General features: G+C 38.2%; 1 protein-coding gene across 2 annotated transcripts in view; it reads left to right on the forward strand.

The window, feature by feature from the left end:
- Positions 1-22,386, forward strand: part of mthfsd (methenyltetrahydrofolate synthetase domain containing) — a 47,906-nt gene that overhangs the window by 20,224 nt on the left and 5,296 nt on the right. For both annotated transcript variants that reach the window (XM_082183075.1, XM_082183076.1), the window contains exon 7: positions 10,188-10,313. In XM_082183075.1, the coding sequence (XP_082039201.1) occupies positions 10,188-10,313 (126 nt within the window). The remainder of the gene's footprint in view (positions 1-10,187; positions 10,314-22,386) is intronic.

The raw sequence follows: 22,386 nt of genomic DNA on the forward strand, positions 1-22,386 counted from the left end.
AATGAGCCTCTGTGCACAATGTCACAGCATTTGTAAAGTTAGTCTGCTTTTCAGAGGATACTACTTCCAGAGTTGTATTTGCACTGAATTTATTTAAAAGCATAATCTCAAAAGTTTAAATTAGATATTTTAAAATTAAAAGGTTGTTTAACCTAGAAATCATGTGACCAATGACAAACGAAGCCTCACTTTCTGTCCAATCACATGCACGATTAATTTTGCGTGCCGTAATGATCAAACCCCCAGATCTTACTTTACGAGTAAGTTTTCATTCAGACTTATTCAATTTTTATTTTTAAATACCCAGTCATACGAGCAATAAATAGAACACTAATTATTTCAGGGAAATAAAATATTTGCCATATGTGTACATTATTCTTCCATTACGTCATATTGATATTCATACTAGCATTAAATGCCACAGCTTAATGGGTAAATTAATTAATCACAGAGAAATTTAACACACACTTTTATTAGGCTTTTATTTGTGCATATCACATGAAACTATCTAGGAAATACGTGGTGACTGCTACGTCCCAGGAAGCTTCTTTCACTGGGTTTTTGGCCCAAAATTTTTATTTTTGCTAAACACCAGATGGCGCTGTTTTCAACACTCTGGAAGCTTTGAATCTATTCCCGGAACAATCAGGGTAAAGCCTCAGTGCTTCATCCCTAGTGCTTCGTGCTGGCCATTAACACATTTACCAATAACATATTAACATAAACCTTACTAAACATCATACATACAAACAAAGTACTGACATTTGAGTTCAGGAACCAAAAGTTCCTCAAAACAGGGAACAAATAAACATTGGCATTGGCCAGTAACAGGGCTCTCAAGTTTTGAAGACAGACAAGAGTGACATTGCCCCCGTCAGGGGGTCAAAGGGGGGGGGGCGTGTTGGACGGGTTGTGGGAATGGGGGTGTTTCAATAATAATAATATGTGAGCCTGGATCACAAAACCAGTCACAAGTCGTACGGGTATATTTGTGGCAATAGCCAACAATACAATGTATGGGTCAAAATTATAGATTTTTCTTTTATGGCAAAAATCATTAGGATATTAAGTAAAGATCATGTTCCATGAAGATATTTTGTAAATTTCCTAACGTAAATACATAAAACATGTATTTTGTGAGTGAATGCAGCAATATCGCGAACATAAATGGACAACTTTAAAGGGATAGTTCACCCAAAAATTTAAATTCTGTCATCATTTACTCACCCTCAAGTTGTTTCAAACCTGTATGAATTTCTTTTTTCTGCTGAACACAAAAGAAGATATTTAGAAAAATGTCTAACCAAACAGTTGATGGACCCCATTGACTTCCATAGTATTTTTTTTTTCCTACTATGGAAGTGAGTGGGGTCCATCAACTGTTTGATGAACTATCCCTTTAAAGGAGATTTTCTTAATGTTTAGATTTTTTTGTACACTCAGATTCCAGATTTTCGGCCAAATATTGTCCTGTCCTAACAAACCATACATCAATGAAAAGCTTATTTATTCAGCTTTCAGATAATGTATAAATCTCAATTTTAAAAAATTTACCCATGTGACTGGGTCACATATTATTAGTAGTGTTTTTGTTGTTGTTATTAATAATTGCTCGTATACCAAATACAAAAAAAATAATAATAATATTGAGAGAGAATATAATTATAAAAGACATGATTTTAAAAGTGACCTATAACATCGACTATGCAATATACTATACAATACACAATACAATACACTGCTAATAAAATTATTAAGCCTATTTGGAGTGAGAGATGTTTATAATGTGACTATGTCAGTCATCGTGTGATAACGAAAATATGACTAGGCCTAGACTACTTGTTCTGAGCAGGTGTTGTTAGTAAACAGGCTGTAAAACTGTTGGCTAAGTTACAGACACTCATGAAAAACTGATGCTAATTATCTGGGAAACATTCTCTAACAGCAGTCAAGTTGTCACTATTTGTGTCAAACAAGTTGTGAATTTGTTGTAACATTAAAACGGGAGATCATGACTTATTCTGTGCTCAATGTGATGCTCGGAGTGATTTCCTCTATGGGTGAATGAAACTTTCGGGCAGAATCACATGAACAATTCCAGGAGATTTTCTTCATTGGTTGTTGCGTTAAATCTTACCCAGATACAATAGTGCTATTTTCAGATTGGCTATTGTGTAGCCCCTTTCTTTTTTTTTATTGGCTTGTTCATGCTCGACTAAGGTATGGATCCACTTGTCCGCACTCCTCTTTATTCCTATGGGTGACGTCAAGCGACTTTGACGTGCCCGCAAAGCATTCCGGGAAGGCGGCACTTCATTTGGAAAAATGCTGCGCGTCAAAAAGCTGGCCGATGCCCATCTTTATGCAAATTAATTCCGTTGAACGCGACGCGACTATCCAATAGAAGTAGAGCATATGGAGATGGGGGGGGGGAAGTCTCCCGCAGGTTTTAAATACGCAACATTTCCCGCTCGTTCAAAACCACGCCCATAGTGGTAAACTAAGGAACACCCATCAACGTACAAATGTGGGGAGGCGCTGCGACACCACGTGACAGTCGTGTCGCAAAAGTGGATCTGTATACACGCTATGGGTATATTTTTGACATGCAGCATTTTTTCCAAATGAAGCGCCGCCTTCCCGGAATGCTTTGCGGGCGCGTCAAAGTCGCTTGACGTCACCCATAGGAATAAGTGGAGTCCGGTGCGACAGAAGTGTTGCACGGACAAGTGGATCCGTACCCAAGAACTCCGGGGAGACGTGCTTGATTCCTGCCGGTTCCATAGTGAGAGCGGCGCGGCCAGAGAAATGTTGGGCGCTGCGGCATATTAAATATATTATAAATCGTTTTTCCGCATGAGAAATACAATGTGTGGCAGGAGTGCGTGACAAAAGACCGAAATGAGTGACTGTCACGCTCAATGAGTGACACTTGAGAGCCCTGGAGTAAGCTTCTCCCACATCCTTCGTACCTCATGGTTCTTCTCTTCTCCTTTTTACGCTAAGGTAGCTCACTGACTAGAGCGCCCCATAGTGACAATTAAATATAGCATGTACAGAAAGCTATTGGGACAGAAGTAACAATAAAACATTTTACAGAATGAATAAAAAACATTTCTAATCCAAAAGAAAGTAAGTTTAGTACAATGCTTACCCAAATAATTAAGGAATCGAAGTGACACATCACACACGTTTATAAAGTTGTACCAGGCAGAAATGGAACCTACATTATTTAGAGCACATGCTTGCTGCTTATCGCTGTGTGCCACTCGGATGACACGCTTTCACTTAGCTGTCGAGGTTCAGTAGATGATGTCAGGATGAATTTAAAATCGAAGATTTTGTATATAAATGCACCGCATGTCATATTTTATCAATTCATATTAGATTATTCATAAAACGACACACTGTCTGAAAGAGAAGAATCTTTTGCACCAATTCTAGCCACAGTACCTCTTGTGGTCTGGACATGTTCCACATGGGATTTGAACCCTCAACCTGAAAGGTTTGGGGCCTGTGGTTCAGCAGAGTGCACCACTCAGTTGAACCACATTACCAACAACCAATACCATACAGCATGTACAGTACAGTGCTTGTGACAAAGAATCACAGACAACAGATCAAACACAGAGCAGAATGGGTATATCAGTGAAGGATGTCAATTAAGTATATGTTTCGAATTAATAAATAGGATAAATAATTATAAATAAATAATAAATAGGAATCTTAAACAAAACAAATATTCACACCTACAGTATATAGCTGATGTGTGCAAGCTGATGAGAAACACACATAGTGGATTGAGCATGCAGCGGCACATATGCACAAGCTTATCGAGTGCATCCCTTTTTCACAGACATCGCTGGAAAATTTGTAGTTCAGTCAGATGTCAATAGCAAAGAAGGTAAAATACGGCACATATTTCTAACGTTAACTGACAGTAAAGAGAGGGAGAGAGAGCGCACACTTCTGTTGCATGCTCTTGCGGCTCTTGATTGCTGATCGCTCACTAAGCACACATTTGGATTAAAACCAAGGCCCTGTTTTCACCTGGTGTTAACCCCCAGGGGTCGGTGGTCGCCAATGAGAGATACAGTTTAAGCGTCAGCTCGATATCCGTAATGTGACTACAGCAATGAGGGCACAAGCAATTCATATGCTAATCATCCCTGTGAAAACGTCACCTCAAAATAAACCATCAAACTTGATCTTTCCTCTGCTTTTCATCAAGTTTGGAAGACACGCTGTGAGTTTACTTTGGATTTAGGCCTACCCCAGAAGATTTTAAAGTAAGAAATGTATTCTCACTTATACTAGGTAGTGTGTTATTGTTGCATAAACTTCACATTGTACTAGTTGAACTATTGCCAGACTAAAATGTATGAAATCGATGGAAACATGTTGAAATATGAAATATAGACCGGTAGGCAACCTTTCAATGCTAAATACACTGAACAAAATTATAAACTCGTGGTCGACCGATATAGTTTTTTTGATTGCCGATATCTTAAGAGAGCAGGGTGGCCGATATAAAGCCGATATTTTTATATATATTTATTTTAATCAATATTTAATAAATTATAAATAAATTAGAAAACAAATCTTTAAAATGAACATGCTTTTATACTTTAGATGGCAACTTCTTGAATCTGTATTTTTCACAAAGTAATTGTTTAGAAATATATTATGAATATGTGAATAAAAAGAAGGTAAACACTGTAACGGGGCACTCAGTAATCTGGTAATTTCGTGCTGGTAATCATATTTTTTCAAATAAAGACAAGGTAACGCTAATTTTACATACAGCACAGTGAAAACGATATGAATATGACACAGTTGGCAACTGGATATATCACAGATATGAATATGACACCGTTGGCAACTGGTTAACGTTATATATCAGCATATTTTAAAATGAAGGATTTAAAGTTTTTCGATCGCGTCTCCTGTGAAGCTGATCTTCTGTCCGCATTCACTCGCACGGACCGACCGTCACTTGCAGACAGTAATGCACACTCACTGCTGGATTCGATTAAATCTGCAAGGTTTGTGAAATTAAATGTTTATTAGATATTCAGAGATTTGTTTAAATGACGTAGATGCGCATTTGCTGAATGTTGATGGCAAATGAGAAAGTAATTTAGCCTGATTGTTTGCCTTTTCTGTTACAAATAATATAGAAGCAAACGCTTTACTTTACTTACTTCGCATACCATTTACTTTCTTTGTTTACCAGTTCTGTCTAACAAAGAATTAGATATGACTGACGGAGATCGTAAATTAATGAAGACGGAGAATGTGAGTGAGCTGTGATCTGAGGAGCTGCTGTTGCCGTTCTCTTCTGGCGCTGGTGTGTTCTCAGCGCCGCCCGTCAAAATAAAAGTCAGAAAAACTTATCGGCCTATGCCGATATTTCAAAAATGCCAAATATCGGCCTTGGCGATATATCAGTCGACCACTATTATAAACGCAAAACTCTTGTTTTTGCTCCCATTTTTCATGAGCTGAACTCAAAGATCTAAGACTTTTTATGTACACAAAAGGCCTATTTCTCTCAAATATTGTTCACAAATCTGTCTAAATCTGTGTTAGTGAGCTTCTCCTTTGCCGAGATAATCCATCCACCTCACAGGTGTAGCATATCAAGATGCTGATTAGACAGCATGATTATTGCACAGGTGTGCCTTAGGCTGGCCACAATAAAAGGCCACTCTAAAATGTGCAGTTTTACTGTATTGGCCTGTGGAATGTTGGTCCACTCCTTTTCAATGGCTGTGCGAAGTTACTGGATATTGGCTGGACCTGGAATACGCTGGTGTTCGCTTCAGTAAATGTTCTCTGCCACTAGCGCTGTGCATTTGAAAAGCAAAACACGCCAAACATTAGGCTGTGTTTTTACTCCAATCTCATTTCATAACGAATGAAAACATTTGAAGTAACATGATAATCCATATATTTTTATGCTGTGTAGTGTACTGAAGTATTCATTTCTAATGATTTATAGTTATAGGCCGCGAATCACGTGTCACACACACATAGTGTCTTTGTGCCCTCAACGTCGTCCCATTCGACTATCGCGGGTGCAAAGGCATGCGATTATATGATACTACTCAGATCGGAGAGGCGCTCGCGGGCTATCTCTCCCCTGGGATCGCATTATCAGATGCATTTTCAGCAGTGGGTCAGGCTGGTACTGCGCTATACACACCATAGCTGTCATCTGGACCGTGTTTGCTTGTCTGATTGATATTTGGCTGTATTTATTGCTGAGAAATTTAATGATAATATGAGAAATCAGATGCTTGTATTAATATATTGTCTGGCTGTTGTAGCGTCCGGACGAAATCACGATGACTTATTCATTCTAAGTTTCAGAAAGCTTATAACCTATTGGACTCCATGTAAATCACCAGCCTAGCGCCATTGAGTCTGGATCAAATTGCTCCAATGACACGTTAGTGTCATGGTAGAAATTAAACAGAAACACCTCCAAGCTCCTTTGTGAGCTTCAAACAGATCGTTAAGCTAAGCAAGAAGACCAGGTGGCATGGAGAGACCTCTCCGAGACGCCACAATACACATACACAAACATTCTTTGCATTTAACTCAGAATATAAGTAATTCCAAAAGGTATATGATATATTCCTGTATGTATGTATGTTTCCCACCTAATATTAGCCTAGTTATGACTTTCTAGTTGTGTAGCTGAACTCTAAGTGCTTATATTCAAGAATAAGAATGTACAGTGAGGAAAATAAGTATTTGAACACCCTGCTATTTTGCAAGTTCTCCCACTTAGAAATCATGGAGGGGTCTGAAATTGTCATCGTAGGTGCATGTCCACTCTGAGAGAATCTAAAAAAAAAAATCCAGAAATCACAATGTATGATTTTTTAACTATTTATTTGTATGATATTTGTATGATCTGCTTAAAAAAAAAAGAAAGAAAAAAAAGGGGGGGGCTCAAGAGCAGAGTGTGGCGAGTTGCGCTCCCCTTTGTAAAGACTGGGGACCAGCTCGTTGTGCTCTGCAGCCTCATAATAGACCTAAGAGACAAAAATCCTGACAAATACGTTGCCCTCATCACTTTAACGGCGTGGTTCCCACTACCGTGAAACAGGAGTAGGCGCATCTTCTGTCACAAAAGAAGAAATGGGGGACTGCGTCCATTTTTAGATCTTTGAGGCTTGAACCGTTCCGTCAGAACGCTCAAGTTCAAGATGCTAACTGTCAAGAAGATTGTGTTGCAAATTCAACATTGTGATTTGGTTCTTCACGGTCAATCTTAAAGACACATATTTTCACATAGAAATTGCCACAACACAGGAAGTTCCTGAGGTTTGCTTTGGGGGGCGAAGCTTACCAATACCGGGTCTTTCCATTCGACCTAGCCATGTTACATAGACGATTGGCTGATACTGGCCCAGTCTCAAGAGCTTGCGCTTCGACATCGAGATCGATGCCCACTCATCTTCTCTCTCTGGGGCTGAGAATGGGACTCTTTTTTTTTTTTTTTTTTTTTACATCTGGGGCACATCTGTCTCCCCCTCTCCCCCTCAAGACCATTTTTAAACACCCTAAGCAACATCTGGCTAAGTCAGAACATTACATGGGTCTCATGGCAGCTGCGTCCACAGTGAGCCCTCTGGGCCTTTTGCACATGAGACTACTTTAGTTGTGGCTCAAAACCGGGGGATTTCATCTATACAATCCCTAAAGTCAAGGGCAAGGGCACGCGCTAAGTGCTTTGTGTCCTTTCTAAAAATCCATGTTTATGGTAAGTCACGTGCTGAACGCTTCGTGCACTTTCTAAAATCCATGTTTATGGTAAGGGTTACACGCTGCGGCTTCGTTCCCTTTCTACATGGTTCAGACCCCGGTTCCTTGCCTTGGGTCCCACTCTAGGTGCGTCTTGTCGTCGCAGAATGCTCACGACAGACGCCTCCCTGTCGGGATGGGTAGTGGTCTTAATTGCTCGTCCAGCCCAAGGGATCTGGTGAGGCATCATCCTGATTGGCACATCAGTTGCCTCGAATGGATGGCTGTATTTTTGGCCCTAAAATACTTCCTCCAGCAGTTAAGGGGCTATCATGTCCTAGCGCAGGTGGACAATACTATGGTAGTCGACTACAAAAATCGTCAGGTGGACGACAGGCGCCTTCTAACAGGCGAGCACAAACAGGCTCTGCTTTAGGGTCAGGACAAGTTCCTGTCCCTTTGGACGATTTACACCCTTAGGAGTCCTGGCCAAGGTTCATCATCAAAGGTCCTTTCCTCTTACTGATAGCGCATTGTTGGCTGAACAGAGTTTGGTTCTCAGAAATAATATCTCTCCTCGACGGCTCGCACTGGCGATACAATGTGAATGGATGTGAATGTGAGTGGGCAGGATGATTTTCAAATGAATGTTGAAGCAAATATTCTAGGCTACATGATTCATTTTTCAAAAGTCTTGTGAACAAATAATAAGTATGGGTTTTATGACCTTATTTCAGTGACTTATTTGCTTGGTTTTTTTCACAAACCACGCATAAACTTAATTTTCTCAGAACTACAAACTTTTACATACATGCTGCTCACATATTATTGTAGCAGAGTTTGTGCTGAATACAGTGTAATCAGACTCTAGCCATGAAAATGTTACAAGTAGCAGAAATAAGCACAAATGTAAGGGCATGTCAAAACCCCAAGAGGGTTATGATTTGTTTTGATCGATGAGATCACAAGTAGGGCTTGTCAGTTGTCAGTGCAGCATGACTCTGTGATCAGTAGTAAATGCTGCTCCATCTGAAAGCCAGAGGGCGCTCTCGTGCAGACACTCCAAATATACCCTGCTGGACAAGTCATTTCAGGAAATACTATCATACTATCGCTGTAGCTGAATAAACAGTAGATCGCAACGCTTTTTAAAAAAAAAATATTTTTTATTTTTTTATGTCTTTTGTTGGACGGGAGGTTTAAAAATGTTTCTCATGTTTGGAAAGATGTGTGATGCGTGTTGCTTTTTCAAATGTGTGGATAATTCTGATCATTGATTTCCGTCTTAATGAATGAAGTCGCACATAAGCGACTCAAACTTGCAGTGCTTTCAGATGGAGCAGTATTTACTGCTGATCAGAGGCGTATGTCACTGACAAAGCTGCGCATAACAAATAATCGCAATAAGCCAAATCGGTTTAAGTGCGATTTTCATGTTAATTGCGATTAATCGTGCAGCCTCAATCACAAGTAGTCAAGGGAGACACATTCCCATTTACACCTGGTGTTTTAATCTGTCTCTTTTCCTCACTTTCGACCACTTCTGTCCTGATTTCTTCAATGGGAGTTTCAAGTACCAAAAATGAAAGTATCGTATCGGACTCGTTCTGGAAAAAGTGGTATCGGTGCATCCCTAATTCTAACCAATTAGCATGCAAAGCTAACTTGAGGGTATTGCACCCATGGAAATTAAATGTGTTAAAATATTTTTTTTAAAAAGAATAATAATACTTTCTGGACAGATGGAGTTGGACATGTTCAATTCAGCCTTGCAGACCTTTTTCACGAATAGACATAAGGGACAAACCCTGTTCTATCAGTGTCAGTACTTTTCTGGTCAAATGCTAATTTTGTTGAAGATCATGCCTTTTCTGTTAAACAGTATAGAGAAAAAATTTATGTTCACTTTGTTCTTTAATTGAGAGTTCAGATCATTTTTGCCCCTGTTTTATCTTATCTAAAATCTGTCAAGATTTGCATCTGAAAAAGTTTAAGCAACTTTTTCCAGAGAATTATGTATATTTTCCTAGCGTTAGTCCTGCTCATTTGCAGGGTCCGCTACATCGGAATTATCCACACACACATTGGATTTGGTACTGAGCATTCTTTTTTTCTACATGAGAAGGAATTGGGTCCTGTCTCCGAAGTGGCAAATATGGAGTGCATTACAGCGAAGATTAGAGATTTGGGGGGGATTGATGGCAGACAACATGCAGTCACAATAAAGTGGCTTATTCTCAATGTTCTCAAGTACATCAGAAAAAAGCAAGAACTGGCAAATCTTGTGCAGACCATAAGGATGAGACGCACTGTAGTCAAATTCAAAGCTGCACTTTTGTTCATGAGATTCTAAGATTCTGATTTGCATGATCATTTCTGCTATCTATTTAGGATTATTATTTATGTTTTGGCCTTATTTCTGTGTTTAGGTCATGGACATTCCAGAGGAACTCATTGAAAGTCATGACCTCACAGTTGACTTCATTCTAACTCCAACAAGAATCATCAAGACTAAATGTAAACACCCCAAACCACAAGGCATCACTTGGTCTAAGGTATTTATATCTACAGTGTCAAAGTCATTTATGTCTGTTGTAACTTTTTTTATGCTTTTTAATTACTTTTTTCTTAGTAATTCAAAGTCATTTATATCTTTGAAATCAAGCTGGTGCAGGGTTTATGCTCAGTTTGGTTATCTTCACTGAATTCCTTAGCCCATTTTAACAAGCTTTGAAAATGAACTCTTTCTGGAGGTATTTGAGACCAAGAGAGTAAATTCATTTGTTAAAATGTTAAAAATACTTACTGACCACTACTCCAGTTTTAGGGCATCAGGGTTGAATATGTGTTCAGTTCAAAAGGCAGAGCCATGGGTGTTAAGCTTCAGGCAATGCAGAGTGAAGAGACAGAATTCTCTTTCTCTCTCTCTCTCTCTCTCTCTCTCTCTCTCTCTCTCTCTCTCTCTCTCTCACTCTCTCACTCTCTCACTCTCTCACTCTCTCACTCACTCACTCACTCACTCACTCACTCACTCACTCACTCTAGATGAGCTGCTTGCACCCATTTCTCAGTCTGGGCTTTTTGGTAACATGGTTAATGCTGTCGTTGAGAAGTGTAACAGCAGGGGGGTGAGCAGTCCTCAAGGGGACTAAGGGAGTAGTGATGCAGTCTGTCCCCTCACAGAGGCTGAGGTGCACGACCTTGTACAGCAGCTCAGTACCCACGCAGGTGCATTGACCTTAGGTCGAAACCTGCTTGGTTTTTGTCTCAGGAGTGCCTTTCCTGACCTGTTTGTCAGAAAAAGGACAACACCCCCACTAGTGTTGTCAAAAATATCGATATTTCGATAAATATCGATACTGAAATATCTGAACGGTACCAATACTAATTTCCCGAAGTATCGATACTAGCCGAGCTGTCACTTTCACTTCTCTCCAAAGGCGCGTTGACAAACACCACACGCACACTCGTCTCATTCGCTCTGGTTAAATAGCAAGTGAATGGGGCCGATCACACTTGACGCCTTTTTTTGCAGTGAGAGGCGTCTATTTTCAATTGGTTTCCTATGGCAGCGAGCGTTCTGCACGTTGTTTATGTGCCTGCTGCGCCTCGCTTTTTTGAAGTTGAAAAAATAAAGCAACTTCGAGCGGAAAAAGCGCCAATCGATTGAATGGAGAGGCGGGCCTTCCGTTGTAGTGATGAAAGCTACAGTTGCTTGAACGCCCGGAGAGTGCGATGATGGAGGATATACTTGTGGTGCTCTCGCGGGTTACCAGGAGCTTAACGACTTGCAACTACCACAATGTTAACAGAAAGTAAATAAAGTTAATAAAAGGCTGATTTGACGTTTACTTGACTGACAGGACAGCTGTTTCAGTGGTTGCCTAGCAACGCAGCGCACTGCTCGTTCTGTGTGATGGCGTTTTCGAACCTGAAAAACGCGTTAGGTGTGATCGGGGCTAATATAGCAAAGCACCTGAAAGACCGACACCCGGATCTATATAAATGATTTCGAGAGGTTGGTAACTCTTCTCATTTTAACATTTCTGGAACATTAACCAGATAAGATGGCCTAGTATTGTTGTTGATATGAGTGTGTGTTGTCTCGTTTTTTCACCGTAATTCTTAAAGTTAATATAATCTGACTGAGGAATATTTTAACTGTGGTCAAATGTAGGCTAAATTAACTTGTGCTTATTTAACTTTATTCAAAAAATGATTATTTAATTCTGCAATTTGCCTTCATTATCATCAATTTGATTACACAGATACTAATTCAACTAAACTGAGCTAGACAATGACATCTCTGAATTCAATAATGAAATGCCTTTAACTGAAAATTGAATGTTTAATCTTATTATTATACATTACTGACACGCTATCCTCCAATTTGATACTGGTAAGTGCTTTGACACAATCTGTATTGTTAAAAGCACTATATAAATAAAGGTGCTTGACTTGATGTCGATCCAGTGAGCATGTGTTCGCGTGTGATGCACGTTTGCGTTTAAATCTGTTCATCAAATAACGTTAATGTATTAACCAGCATTTATGCTTTTGAGCCAGTGCACTACCTCAGGACATTTTTGTTCATGTAAAATATCCCTCATTGTCATGTTCTAGACTTGTTATATTTAGCTTTAAATAAAAAAAATACCCCCTTAATATTGTGGCAGTTTTTTTCTCCGTGGTATCGAAAATGGTATCGAATATCGATATTTTTCAAGGTATCGTATCGAAGTTAGAAATTCTAGTATCGTGACAACACTAACCCCCACAGAGGATGTTGTTGAACCACTTCGGAGTCCCGCACACAACAATCTGTTTCATGCAGAGGTACAAAACTGTTTTAATTCCCATGTGAAATCCATGAGATCACATGTGAAACGCATGTAAATTACCATGTGAAACATATGTAAATTTCCCATGTGAAACCCATGAGATCACATGTGAAACAGTAGAGGAGCTATGCTGTGACTTAGGCACAAGGCACATCTAACAAGTCACATCGAGTAAACCGCGATTTACCTCAGCAAATGGTACCATGTTCTTAGGGCCTATAGCCGTTTCCCAACATTAAAACAAATATAACTGATTCAAATTGAGCTTTTATTTCAAAACATGCAATGCAAATGCAAGCAGTCAATACAAAGTAGAAAAATACCCCCTAAATACCTTACCAAACAAGTGATACATATTTTAAACATGCAAAGCAAAAGCAAATATTAAAAATTCCTCTAAAATGCAGATGTAGAGGGTACCGTCAGAAGGCTTCCTTAAAAACAGATTAGATCAGTACAAAAACCAGTTGATCCTGATAAAGTTTCATTACTTTTCTGTCTGGATTTCAAGATTGGATCTAGGGCTTTTTACAACACAGATTGTTTCAAAGCAGCCTTACAGAGATAACAGGAAAATAATGCAACAAAGTTTGTGCCTAGAAGAAAATGGCGTCATAGTCCAGCTTAACCCACTGGGGTTTGAGGTGTTTTCTGACATGCTCTGACATTTGAGCTTATTTCAGTTACTTGTAATACTTCCATGGCTAAAGTCTGATTACACTGTATTCAGCACAAACTCTGCTACAATAATATGTGAGCAGCATGTATGCAAAAGTCCATAGTTTTGAGAAAATTACATTTATGCGTGGTTTGTGAAAAAATAAAAACAAAATTGTCACTGAAATAAGCCTAGAATATTTGTTTCAAAACTATGTGAAAATAATCCTGCCCACTGTAAGGTTTGAGGGCGAACCAAACACAAATGAATCTTCCAGGTGATTTGTTCAAACATAATTCCACACAGAACTCAACACTCCAGACCCCAAATCACCAATCCAGAGCCATAAAATTCAGGCTTCAGCCAGTCTACGCTAAGAACTTTATGGCCAACTAAAGCAACTAAAGGAAGAAGAACCTTATCAATGTTAGATGGTTTGGAAAAGACTGATTGTTTCAGAGATGGCACAGCTCAGTGCCCGATCAAGATAACGGCCGAGGTTGCTTGATCCCACGACAGATATACAAAACAGACCTCCTTCTTATGGAACTCTGAATGACCTCAAGGTTGAAATCTCTTAAAACCACTGAGACTTTTACCTATAAAAATACATAAAATCATCCCAAAACAATTCTTGATGGACTTATAATCAAACATCGTTCAACTACATAATTCTAGATTGTTACAACCTATATGTGTGTCTAATATGCTTAGATCCCATACAAGTCATGTAATTGTTATAACTATTAGATGTTTGAATGAAAGTGTGTCTTGTTTCCTATCAGTCTGATCGTATGTTCTTAATTCAAAAGATGGCTTGATTTGAAATCTGTGTAAAATGTTTTGTATTCTTATAATAGGAATGATGTCTAAACTGTGGCCTCTGTACTCTGCTAGCACTGGAGAGTAAGGAAATCACAGATAACGCATGATTTACGGTCAGAACTCATCTAGGAGGCTGGACAAACATTTGAGTTTAAAATCTTAGGACCTGAACAAAGGTTGGGCAGAAGAAGATAGATAAAGAAAAAGTAGATTCAAAAACGATCATGGAGAAGCCATGACGGAGTAACCAGACAGACTAATAACCATGTAAAGAACCCAAATCAAGATCAGAAGAACATGGGTTAAACAGCTTCAGTCAAGCCATCTAACTACTCTCGTCTCAATTTTCTTTCTTTTCTTAGTTTTCTTTTCTTTTCCATTGTGAGTCTTGGTTCTAAGTTAAGTTTTGCGGCAAAGTTTCGGTCCACGATTCGACTGCAAAGCCTGCTTCCAGCTTCAAAGACTTTCCATCCATCCGCCAGCACACCACGTGATTGGCCGCCCCAGACATCTTTATCCAGGCACGAGGAGATGCCAGCCAACGAACCTGGGAAACCCCTTTCACGCTGACGAAAGGAATCCCCAAAAGCAAAGACAAGCAAGTAGCCTCCAGACTCTTAAACTGAACTGGTGCATTGATTATAGATTTAATAACCCGCCTAAGAAACGATAGAAGGGTTAAATTAAGTATTGATGGTTCGTTCAGGTCATGTCTTAAAAGTGCATATAGAAACTTGGGATTTCATCATCTTACTCTTAAAACTCATTCTTTCCTCACTCTCGTTCTTTCTGCAACTCGTATGAATGTGTGTGCATGTGTTTGTGTTAGATATTAGTTTTAGGTGTTAGAATAATCAAAGTCTTGTTTGTATTTTAAAGAGAAGTGTTACTTGTGTTATGTGCTTACGAATTTAATGTCTTAAACTGCTGATCTAAGTTACCTTGCTAATAAATAGTGTTTCACTATAGTTTGGATATTTATATCCGCTGCAGAGCTGATAGTTGCGGCCGGTTCAAATGAACCCTGGACGAGTCATTTGCACGGCCGTAATAAGTGATTCTTTCGAATTCCCTATAAATTAATTAATAATTGCTTTTGAGTTAAATTGACCTGTCAGAATCACTACATTTACGTTACACCACTCATTCAGATAAAACAATATATTGATTTAAAATTTGTAAGACATGTTTTTTGTAAGAAAGCTCTATGCGAGGAACCGTGAATCTTCATGAATATTGATAAGACCCTCCCCTAATGGCTCTATCAGGTGGGACTGTGAGGGAAGTAGAACAAAGGATGAGGAGAGTTTAACAGAATGGCTTTTTGATTGTTTGGATTTATTTACAACATAACATTATCCAAAGATGCATAACAAAGGACAAAAAAGCACATTATTGAACTCACTGATCTAAAGACAGAGACTTGAACAGTCACACACATTTGTGCCATTCCTGAAACATAGTACATACCTGTCATTTCCAAGGTGTTTGATTTTTCATTTTACCATGTTCATGTACAGAGACTCATTTCTCAAACGCGTCCTAATTAACTCTAATGTGACCACGCCCACGAGCGATTGACATGCAAATGATCCATGCGGAGGAACGCAGACCTGTAAACGCCCTCATTACCTCAAAACAAAGAATCAGAGACTTCAGTTACTTATTCTTCTCTGCTTTTCATCGAGTTTGGAAGACTGTGTTTGTGCTGTTCTGTGCTGTTTCACTTGGATTTACCTCAGAAGAATTAGAAGAACGCGATTTGAAGATGAGAAGATTTTTAAGGTAAGACATGTTAAACTGGTGGTGCCAGATTAAAATGTATGTTATGAAATGAGATTGGAGTAAAAACATGAAGCCTAATATTGTACATGTATATGCATCTATAAATAGACAGAAACATGTTGAAATGTGAACTAGACTGGTAGGCAACCTTTCAGTGCTAAATGTATATACATGTCCGACATGAGGATGTTTTTATATTCTATAATAATCTAACCCAGCATTATAAAAGTAGGCTAGTATGAGTGTATACTATGGTGAATATTATAATGTTTAGAACTGTGTTTACTGTTAAATAATGTGTTTGTGGATATCTGCTCAAACGTAGATGTATAAAATGGTAACAATAATTAGTTTAATAGTTTTGAGCGGCTTGATCGCTTCAGTAAATGTTCTCTGCACGCGTTTGCGTTTAAAAAGCAAAATGCGCCAAACAATAGGCTTCATTTTTTTTTACTCAATGTTTATTTTCGTTATGACATTATGAAATGAGATTGAAGTAACATATGATAATCAATATATTTTTCTCTAGTGCAGTGTTACTGAAGTGTTCCTTTTAACGATTTATAGGCTATTGTTATTATAAATTTTATGCAGCACAGCACATAGCTTATGCCTACAAGGCACAACAAACCTGGTGTTCATTTTTATATATATATATATATATATATATGTGTGTGTGTGTGTGTGTGTGGGGCTCTCCCTATGGGGGGTCTGGGGGTATGCCCCCCCTCCCCCCGAATAAAAAAAGAAAATATCATTTTCTGGAGAGTTTTGTGCAAAGAAATGGAGAAATTGAGTCTTACATGATATGTGAAAAACTGCAAAGTTAAGAGCATATACTTTGCATTGTTGTAGTATCAACAGGTATTAGGACATTTAGCATTTACATTACTGTTAATCAGCAGTGGTGGAATGTAATGAAGTACAAATACTTCGTTACTTTACTGAAGTACATTTTTCATTTATCTGTACTTTACTTAAGTAGAATCAATAGTGCATAGGCTACTTTTGACTTTTACTTCGTTACATTTTGCAGCAATTATTATACTTTCTACTCCACTATATTTCTACTACGTTTCGTTACATTTTCTGATCAGTTTTTCCCCCTGCCAAAACTGTTTTCAGTGCTGATGCGGTGGTGACGTGTTCATGTAACATGTAAGGGTGGCGCTGCCAATAAAGCACCTAAAAGCTGTTACTAAGAACCGGCAAAAGTAATGATTATTAATATGTAAAATATAGCAAAGAGACATTGTAATTGTTTATTAATAAACAAGTGTTTTCTGTGTCAGTGCCCTGCATAGATGAACGATGAGATGACGATGCTGACTCGCGATCTTCGCAGCAGTGAACGCGCCAGAGAGAAATGCGCATTTCATACGGATTATACAAGCAGCAGTCTGTTTTCTTTCGTTTTGAATTGTTCTGTTTAAAAGTAGACATTTCAAGCTTTCTATATTTCTCAGGTCTGTCAGGCAAGTAGGCTACCTTACGCTGAGTTTCTGTTCATTTATGAGACGAGCTCCAGTTCACGCGCCGGAGCCTTCGTGTCATGATTATCTATTGTCTGCTATATTTACTTCTTATTTATTAAATCCAGGCAATTGGTTTATGAAACATTGATTAAAATTAAGATACAATTAATACAAAACGAAATTCATTTTAAAGAAAGGCTTTGTGCTTTCTGTTTGAGGTCTCTGTGAAAGTTTTAAACAGTCTTTTAGTGCCGCTTTCAGAGCGCTCACGTCCGTAACATTTTTTCCTCATAAATGCGAACATGAAAAATAAAATAAAATGAATATGTTCTGTTCTGTGGAGAGTATCCGGTGGGTAGTATTACTTTTGGTTTGCGCAGTGTAATTCACAGAACTACAAAAAAAAAAATTGCCACCTAAAAGTTAAAGATTTGTTGTGTCACGTCCACGGCATGTGTAGCCTTTTTCCCTCATATTAAATATAAAACGCATGTGTAGACTGATATTTTTCTAATGTCTGGACTCCTTTATTGAGGGAGTATGGATATATAATCAGTTTCAATATATTGGTATTAAATGCACTTTCTGAGAATTTTTTTCATAAAAAAATTTACTGCAAATGTCACGTCCATAACGCTGGAATTGACATCACTTGATTACACATTGTATTACCTTGTTATGATATAGTGACCCATACAATGTGCCAAACATATTTTCCTTACCTTGTCATTCAAGGCCAGGGCACTTTTTGTACAGCCAACGTTGTGCTGAACTTGACAAAATTGATCTGCTGCTGCAGCGGCGGCCAGCAGCTCGTGAGGTTTTTTTTTTTCGTTTTTTTTTTCTCAAGGCAGCAAGTTAGAAGATTCTGGAACTTTTGCGCGCTTCCACATCCATGGTCGACTGACAACGAGATTAAGCAGCTGAACAAGAATGCGGCCGTGTTCCGATTGTTCTCATCTCAGCTCCGCCGAGACAAAATAGACATGCCATTTCAAAAATCTTTCATTTATTGTCACAAATATGTTTTCAAAAGCATCACTTTCATCAAATTTTCTGTGACACAATTTCCAGTAGGCAACTGACTGCAAACAGGCACATCAGGACACAAACGAGCAGGCTTATGTGCCGAGGCTGAGCCCCGGCCCAATTTAACCCCTTTGTGTATATATATATATATATATGTGTGTGTGTATGTATGTGTGTGTGTATGTATGTGTGTGTGTGTGTGTGTGTGTGTGTGTGTGTGTGTGTGTGTGTATGTATGTATGTGTGTGTGTATATATATATATATATAGTGTTGTCACGGTACCAAAATTTCAGTATTCGGTACCGATACCAGTGAAAATCCACGGTTCTCGGTACCAATTTCGGTACCAATTTCGGTACCAAAGCTTAATTTAGATTAAATTTACATAATTATATTAAAGTGTATATCACAAAGATGGAAACTGTAGTATTAAAAACACTTTACAATAAGATTCCATTTGTTAGATAACATTAGATAAAATGACCTAACAAAAAAAACAATAGTTATATACTGTCGCAATTATTCTCCTTTAGGGGTTAATTTAAAAATACATTTTTAAAATCAAAAGTTAACATTATTTCTGTTAACATTATTTAATGCACAATGAATGAAGTGAACAAACATGACCAATCAAGTGTTTTGTATTAAATAACATTCACAAACAATAATTAATGTTGTAAAAATATATTGTTCACTCAATGTGTTATGTTAGATAACGCATTAAGTGATGTTAATGAATGGTATCTTATTGTAGCATTACCAAACTATACAGGAGATAAAATATGTTTTATCTGACTTGACTATACTTTTATTTAATCCAAAACTGTATTCATATTTAACTTTAAAAGGGCTTTTTAAACCTGCTAAGAGTTATCCAGCCAAGAATAAGACTAGAACTGCTTTTCTGACGGACTGATATTAATGACGGCTTTTTATTTCTCATCTCCATAAATATATCTAGTAGTAAAGCTAATGCAAGGGCTAGAAATCAATTAATAGGCCTATGTCACACTTCCTCGTCGTCATGGAGAGCGCAGTTCGCACAAGCGTTTGTACTCCCGTGGCGTCTGTCGTTGCTATGCATCCATGAACGCACATGGAAAAGCGAGCGCGCCGCTTCTATTATGAGCGTTGCCGCGCGCCATTTGAAATAACGTATCTGCACGCGCAAAAACATCAGCACCACATCAGCAGCAGCACCGCCGATCGCCATCAGCGCTTTTATGAAGAGGACGCAACTGCACGCGCTTCGGGCATGCACGCGCATCAAGTACCGGGTTTGAGAAAACCTGGTACCGTGACGTTTAAAAAAAAATAGTACCGACTTGGTACCGAAGTACCGGGTCTTTTGACAACACTATATATATATATATATATATATATATATATATATATATATATATATATATATATATATATATATATATATATATATATAATATATATATATACATACAGTATATATGTGTGTGTGTGTATTCTGTACATTTTAAAAAGCAATTTTAACCTGAAAAATCTCAAATGTATTCCCCAAATCGTGCAGCCCTATAGTTTCTCTTGATATCAGTATGTTCACAGCGTTTTTTTTGTTGTTTTTTCAGGGACCAGATGCCCCACTGATGAGTCCTGCTGACTTCAACATTCACATAAGTCTCCGTACATGAACATGGTTAAGTGAAAAATCAAACACCATGGAAATGACAGGTATGTACTATGTTTCAGGAATGGCACAAAGGTGTGTGACTGGTTAAGTCTCTGTCTTTAGTTCAGTGTGTTAAATAATGTGCTTTTTTTGTCATTTGTGGTGTATCTTTGGATTATGTTGTGTTGTAAATTAATCCAAACAATCAAAAAGCCATTCTTTTTTTAATCTCCTCATTCTTTGTGCAAGGTTGCTCAGAATGATAGGGCCTGTTAGCACCTGATAGGGCCATTAGGGAAGGGTCTTCGTCTTTCTCAGGTGTGACAGAAATGAAATATTCATGATGTGTTCACGCCTCTTCGCATAAAGCTTTCTCACACAAAACATGTCTTGCAAATTTTAAATCAATATATTGTCTTATCTGAATGAGTATGCAGGATGATTTTCACATAGTTTTGGAGCAAATATTCTAGGCTACGTCATACAATTTTCAAAAGTCTTGTGAAGAAATAATCAATATGGGTTTTATGATCTTATTTTAGTGGTTTTTTTTTTCTTTTTTTTTTTTTAAACCACGCATAAATGTCATTTTCTCAAAACTACAAACTTTTACATACATGCTGCTGATATATTATTGTAGCATAGTTTGTGCTGAATACAGTGTAATCAGATTTTAGCCATGAAAATGTCACAAGTAACAGAAATAAGCACAAATGTCAGAGCATGTCAGAACACCTCCAGGGCCCAGAAAACACCTCAGGCCCCAGAGGGTTAATAATTGCAAGTACTATAGGACCAATAGCTTCAAATGAATCTTTTAAAAGACATGGAGGAACAATGTCCACTCCACATGAGGATGATTTCTTTTCAACAATGATCTCCCTCAATGAGACAAGAGACACCGGCTCAAACTGATTGAAAACAGCAGAGCACTCAGTGAAAATAGATTAAAAAAAAGTCAAAGGGAAATAAATATTATCTCTAACTCTATCAATCTTATTGATAAAAAAGTGTAAAATAAATTCACACATTTCGGCAGAAGGCTCTAACCAAGTAGCTTGGGGAGTATTCAAAACAGCAGTAATAGTACTGAACAGCACAGCAGGCTTATGAGAGTTATTACAGATAACATTAGAGAGATACTATGATTTCTCAGATCTAACAGTTTTTTGATATTTAGACAAATTTAGACGATCTGTAATTTATCCTTCTTCCAGTGGAGTTCCGCCCTTCTGCATTCAAGCCTTATAGATCAAGTAGTAGCATTCAGCCACGGTTGAACTCTATTTTTTTTCTCAAACCGTCCTAAAGGGGGCCACTACATCCAAAATACTTTGACAGGTTAAAAAGAACAATGAGGTTAAGTCATCAGTGTTAAGGCCATATGAGGACATTGGATAATCATCCTCAATGCCATTTAAAAGCCTCAAAAAAGAATTGGGCAGTTGAAGGATTAATCGTCCGACAGTGACGGTTTGGAACAGTCACTTTAGAATCACACGGAATACATATCTCAAATAAAACAGGCAAATGATCAGAGAAAGTGGCATCACAGACTTTGATATTACCAATAGGCAAGCCATATGTTAAAACCAAATCTAGTGTGTGTCCACATATATGTGTGGGACTAGTGACAAACTGAGTTAAGTTGAAAGACTCCACAAGATTTAAAAAAGCTTTAGTCAAAGGCTTGGCGGGACAGCACACATGGAAATTAAGATCCCCCACAATTAAGACACGATCATATTTAGTCATGATTCCGGCCCAAAAATCTGAAAATTCCTCGATAAAGTCCTTGTTATATTTAGGTGGCCGATAAAAAACCGCACACAACACCGGATTACTTGGACTAAGTTCAAAAACACTGAGTTCAAAGCTGTAATAGGAGTAAGATGGAAGATGGACAGTTTAAATGTTCTTTAAAAATAGTTGCTACTCCACCTCCTCGTCCCGTAAGCCATGGAGAGTTAAAATAGGTACAGTTCAGTGGTAAAACTTCTGAAAAAACACTTGACTCACCAACACCGATCCAGGTCTCAGTCACACACAGTGGTGTAACTTTTTTTTTAAAAGTGGGTGGGACAGGTGGGGTGGGGATTGCTAATACAATGCTAAATCAGATATATGTACAATAACATTACGTCCAGCAATCGATTTAAATAGTAGGCTCCTTTGACCTCATGATTCTCATTTGCTCTGACATGCACTGTGAGCTGTAAGGTCTTGTATAGACAGGTGTGTGGCTTTCCTAATCAAGTCCAATCAGTATAATCAAACACAGCTGGACTCAAATGAAGGTGTAGAACCATCTCAAGGATGATCAGAAGAAATGGACAGCACCTGAGTTAAAGGGATAGTTCACTTTGAAATAA

Source organism: Leuciscus leuciscus, assembly GCF_965113295.1.
Source record: "Leuciscus leuciscus genome assembly, chromosome: 10".
NCBI classification, from domain to species: Eukaryota; Metazoa; Chordata; class Actinopteri; order Cypriniformes; family Leuciscidae; genus Leuciscus; species Leuciscus leuciscus.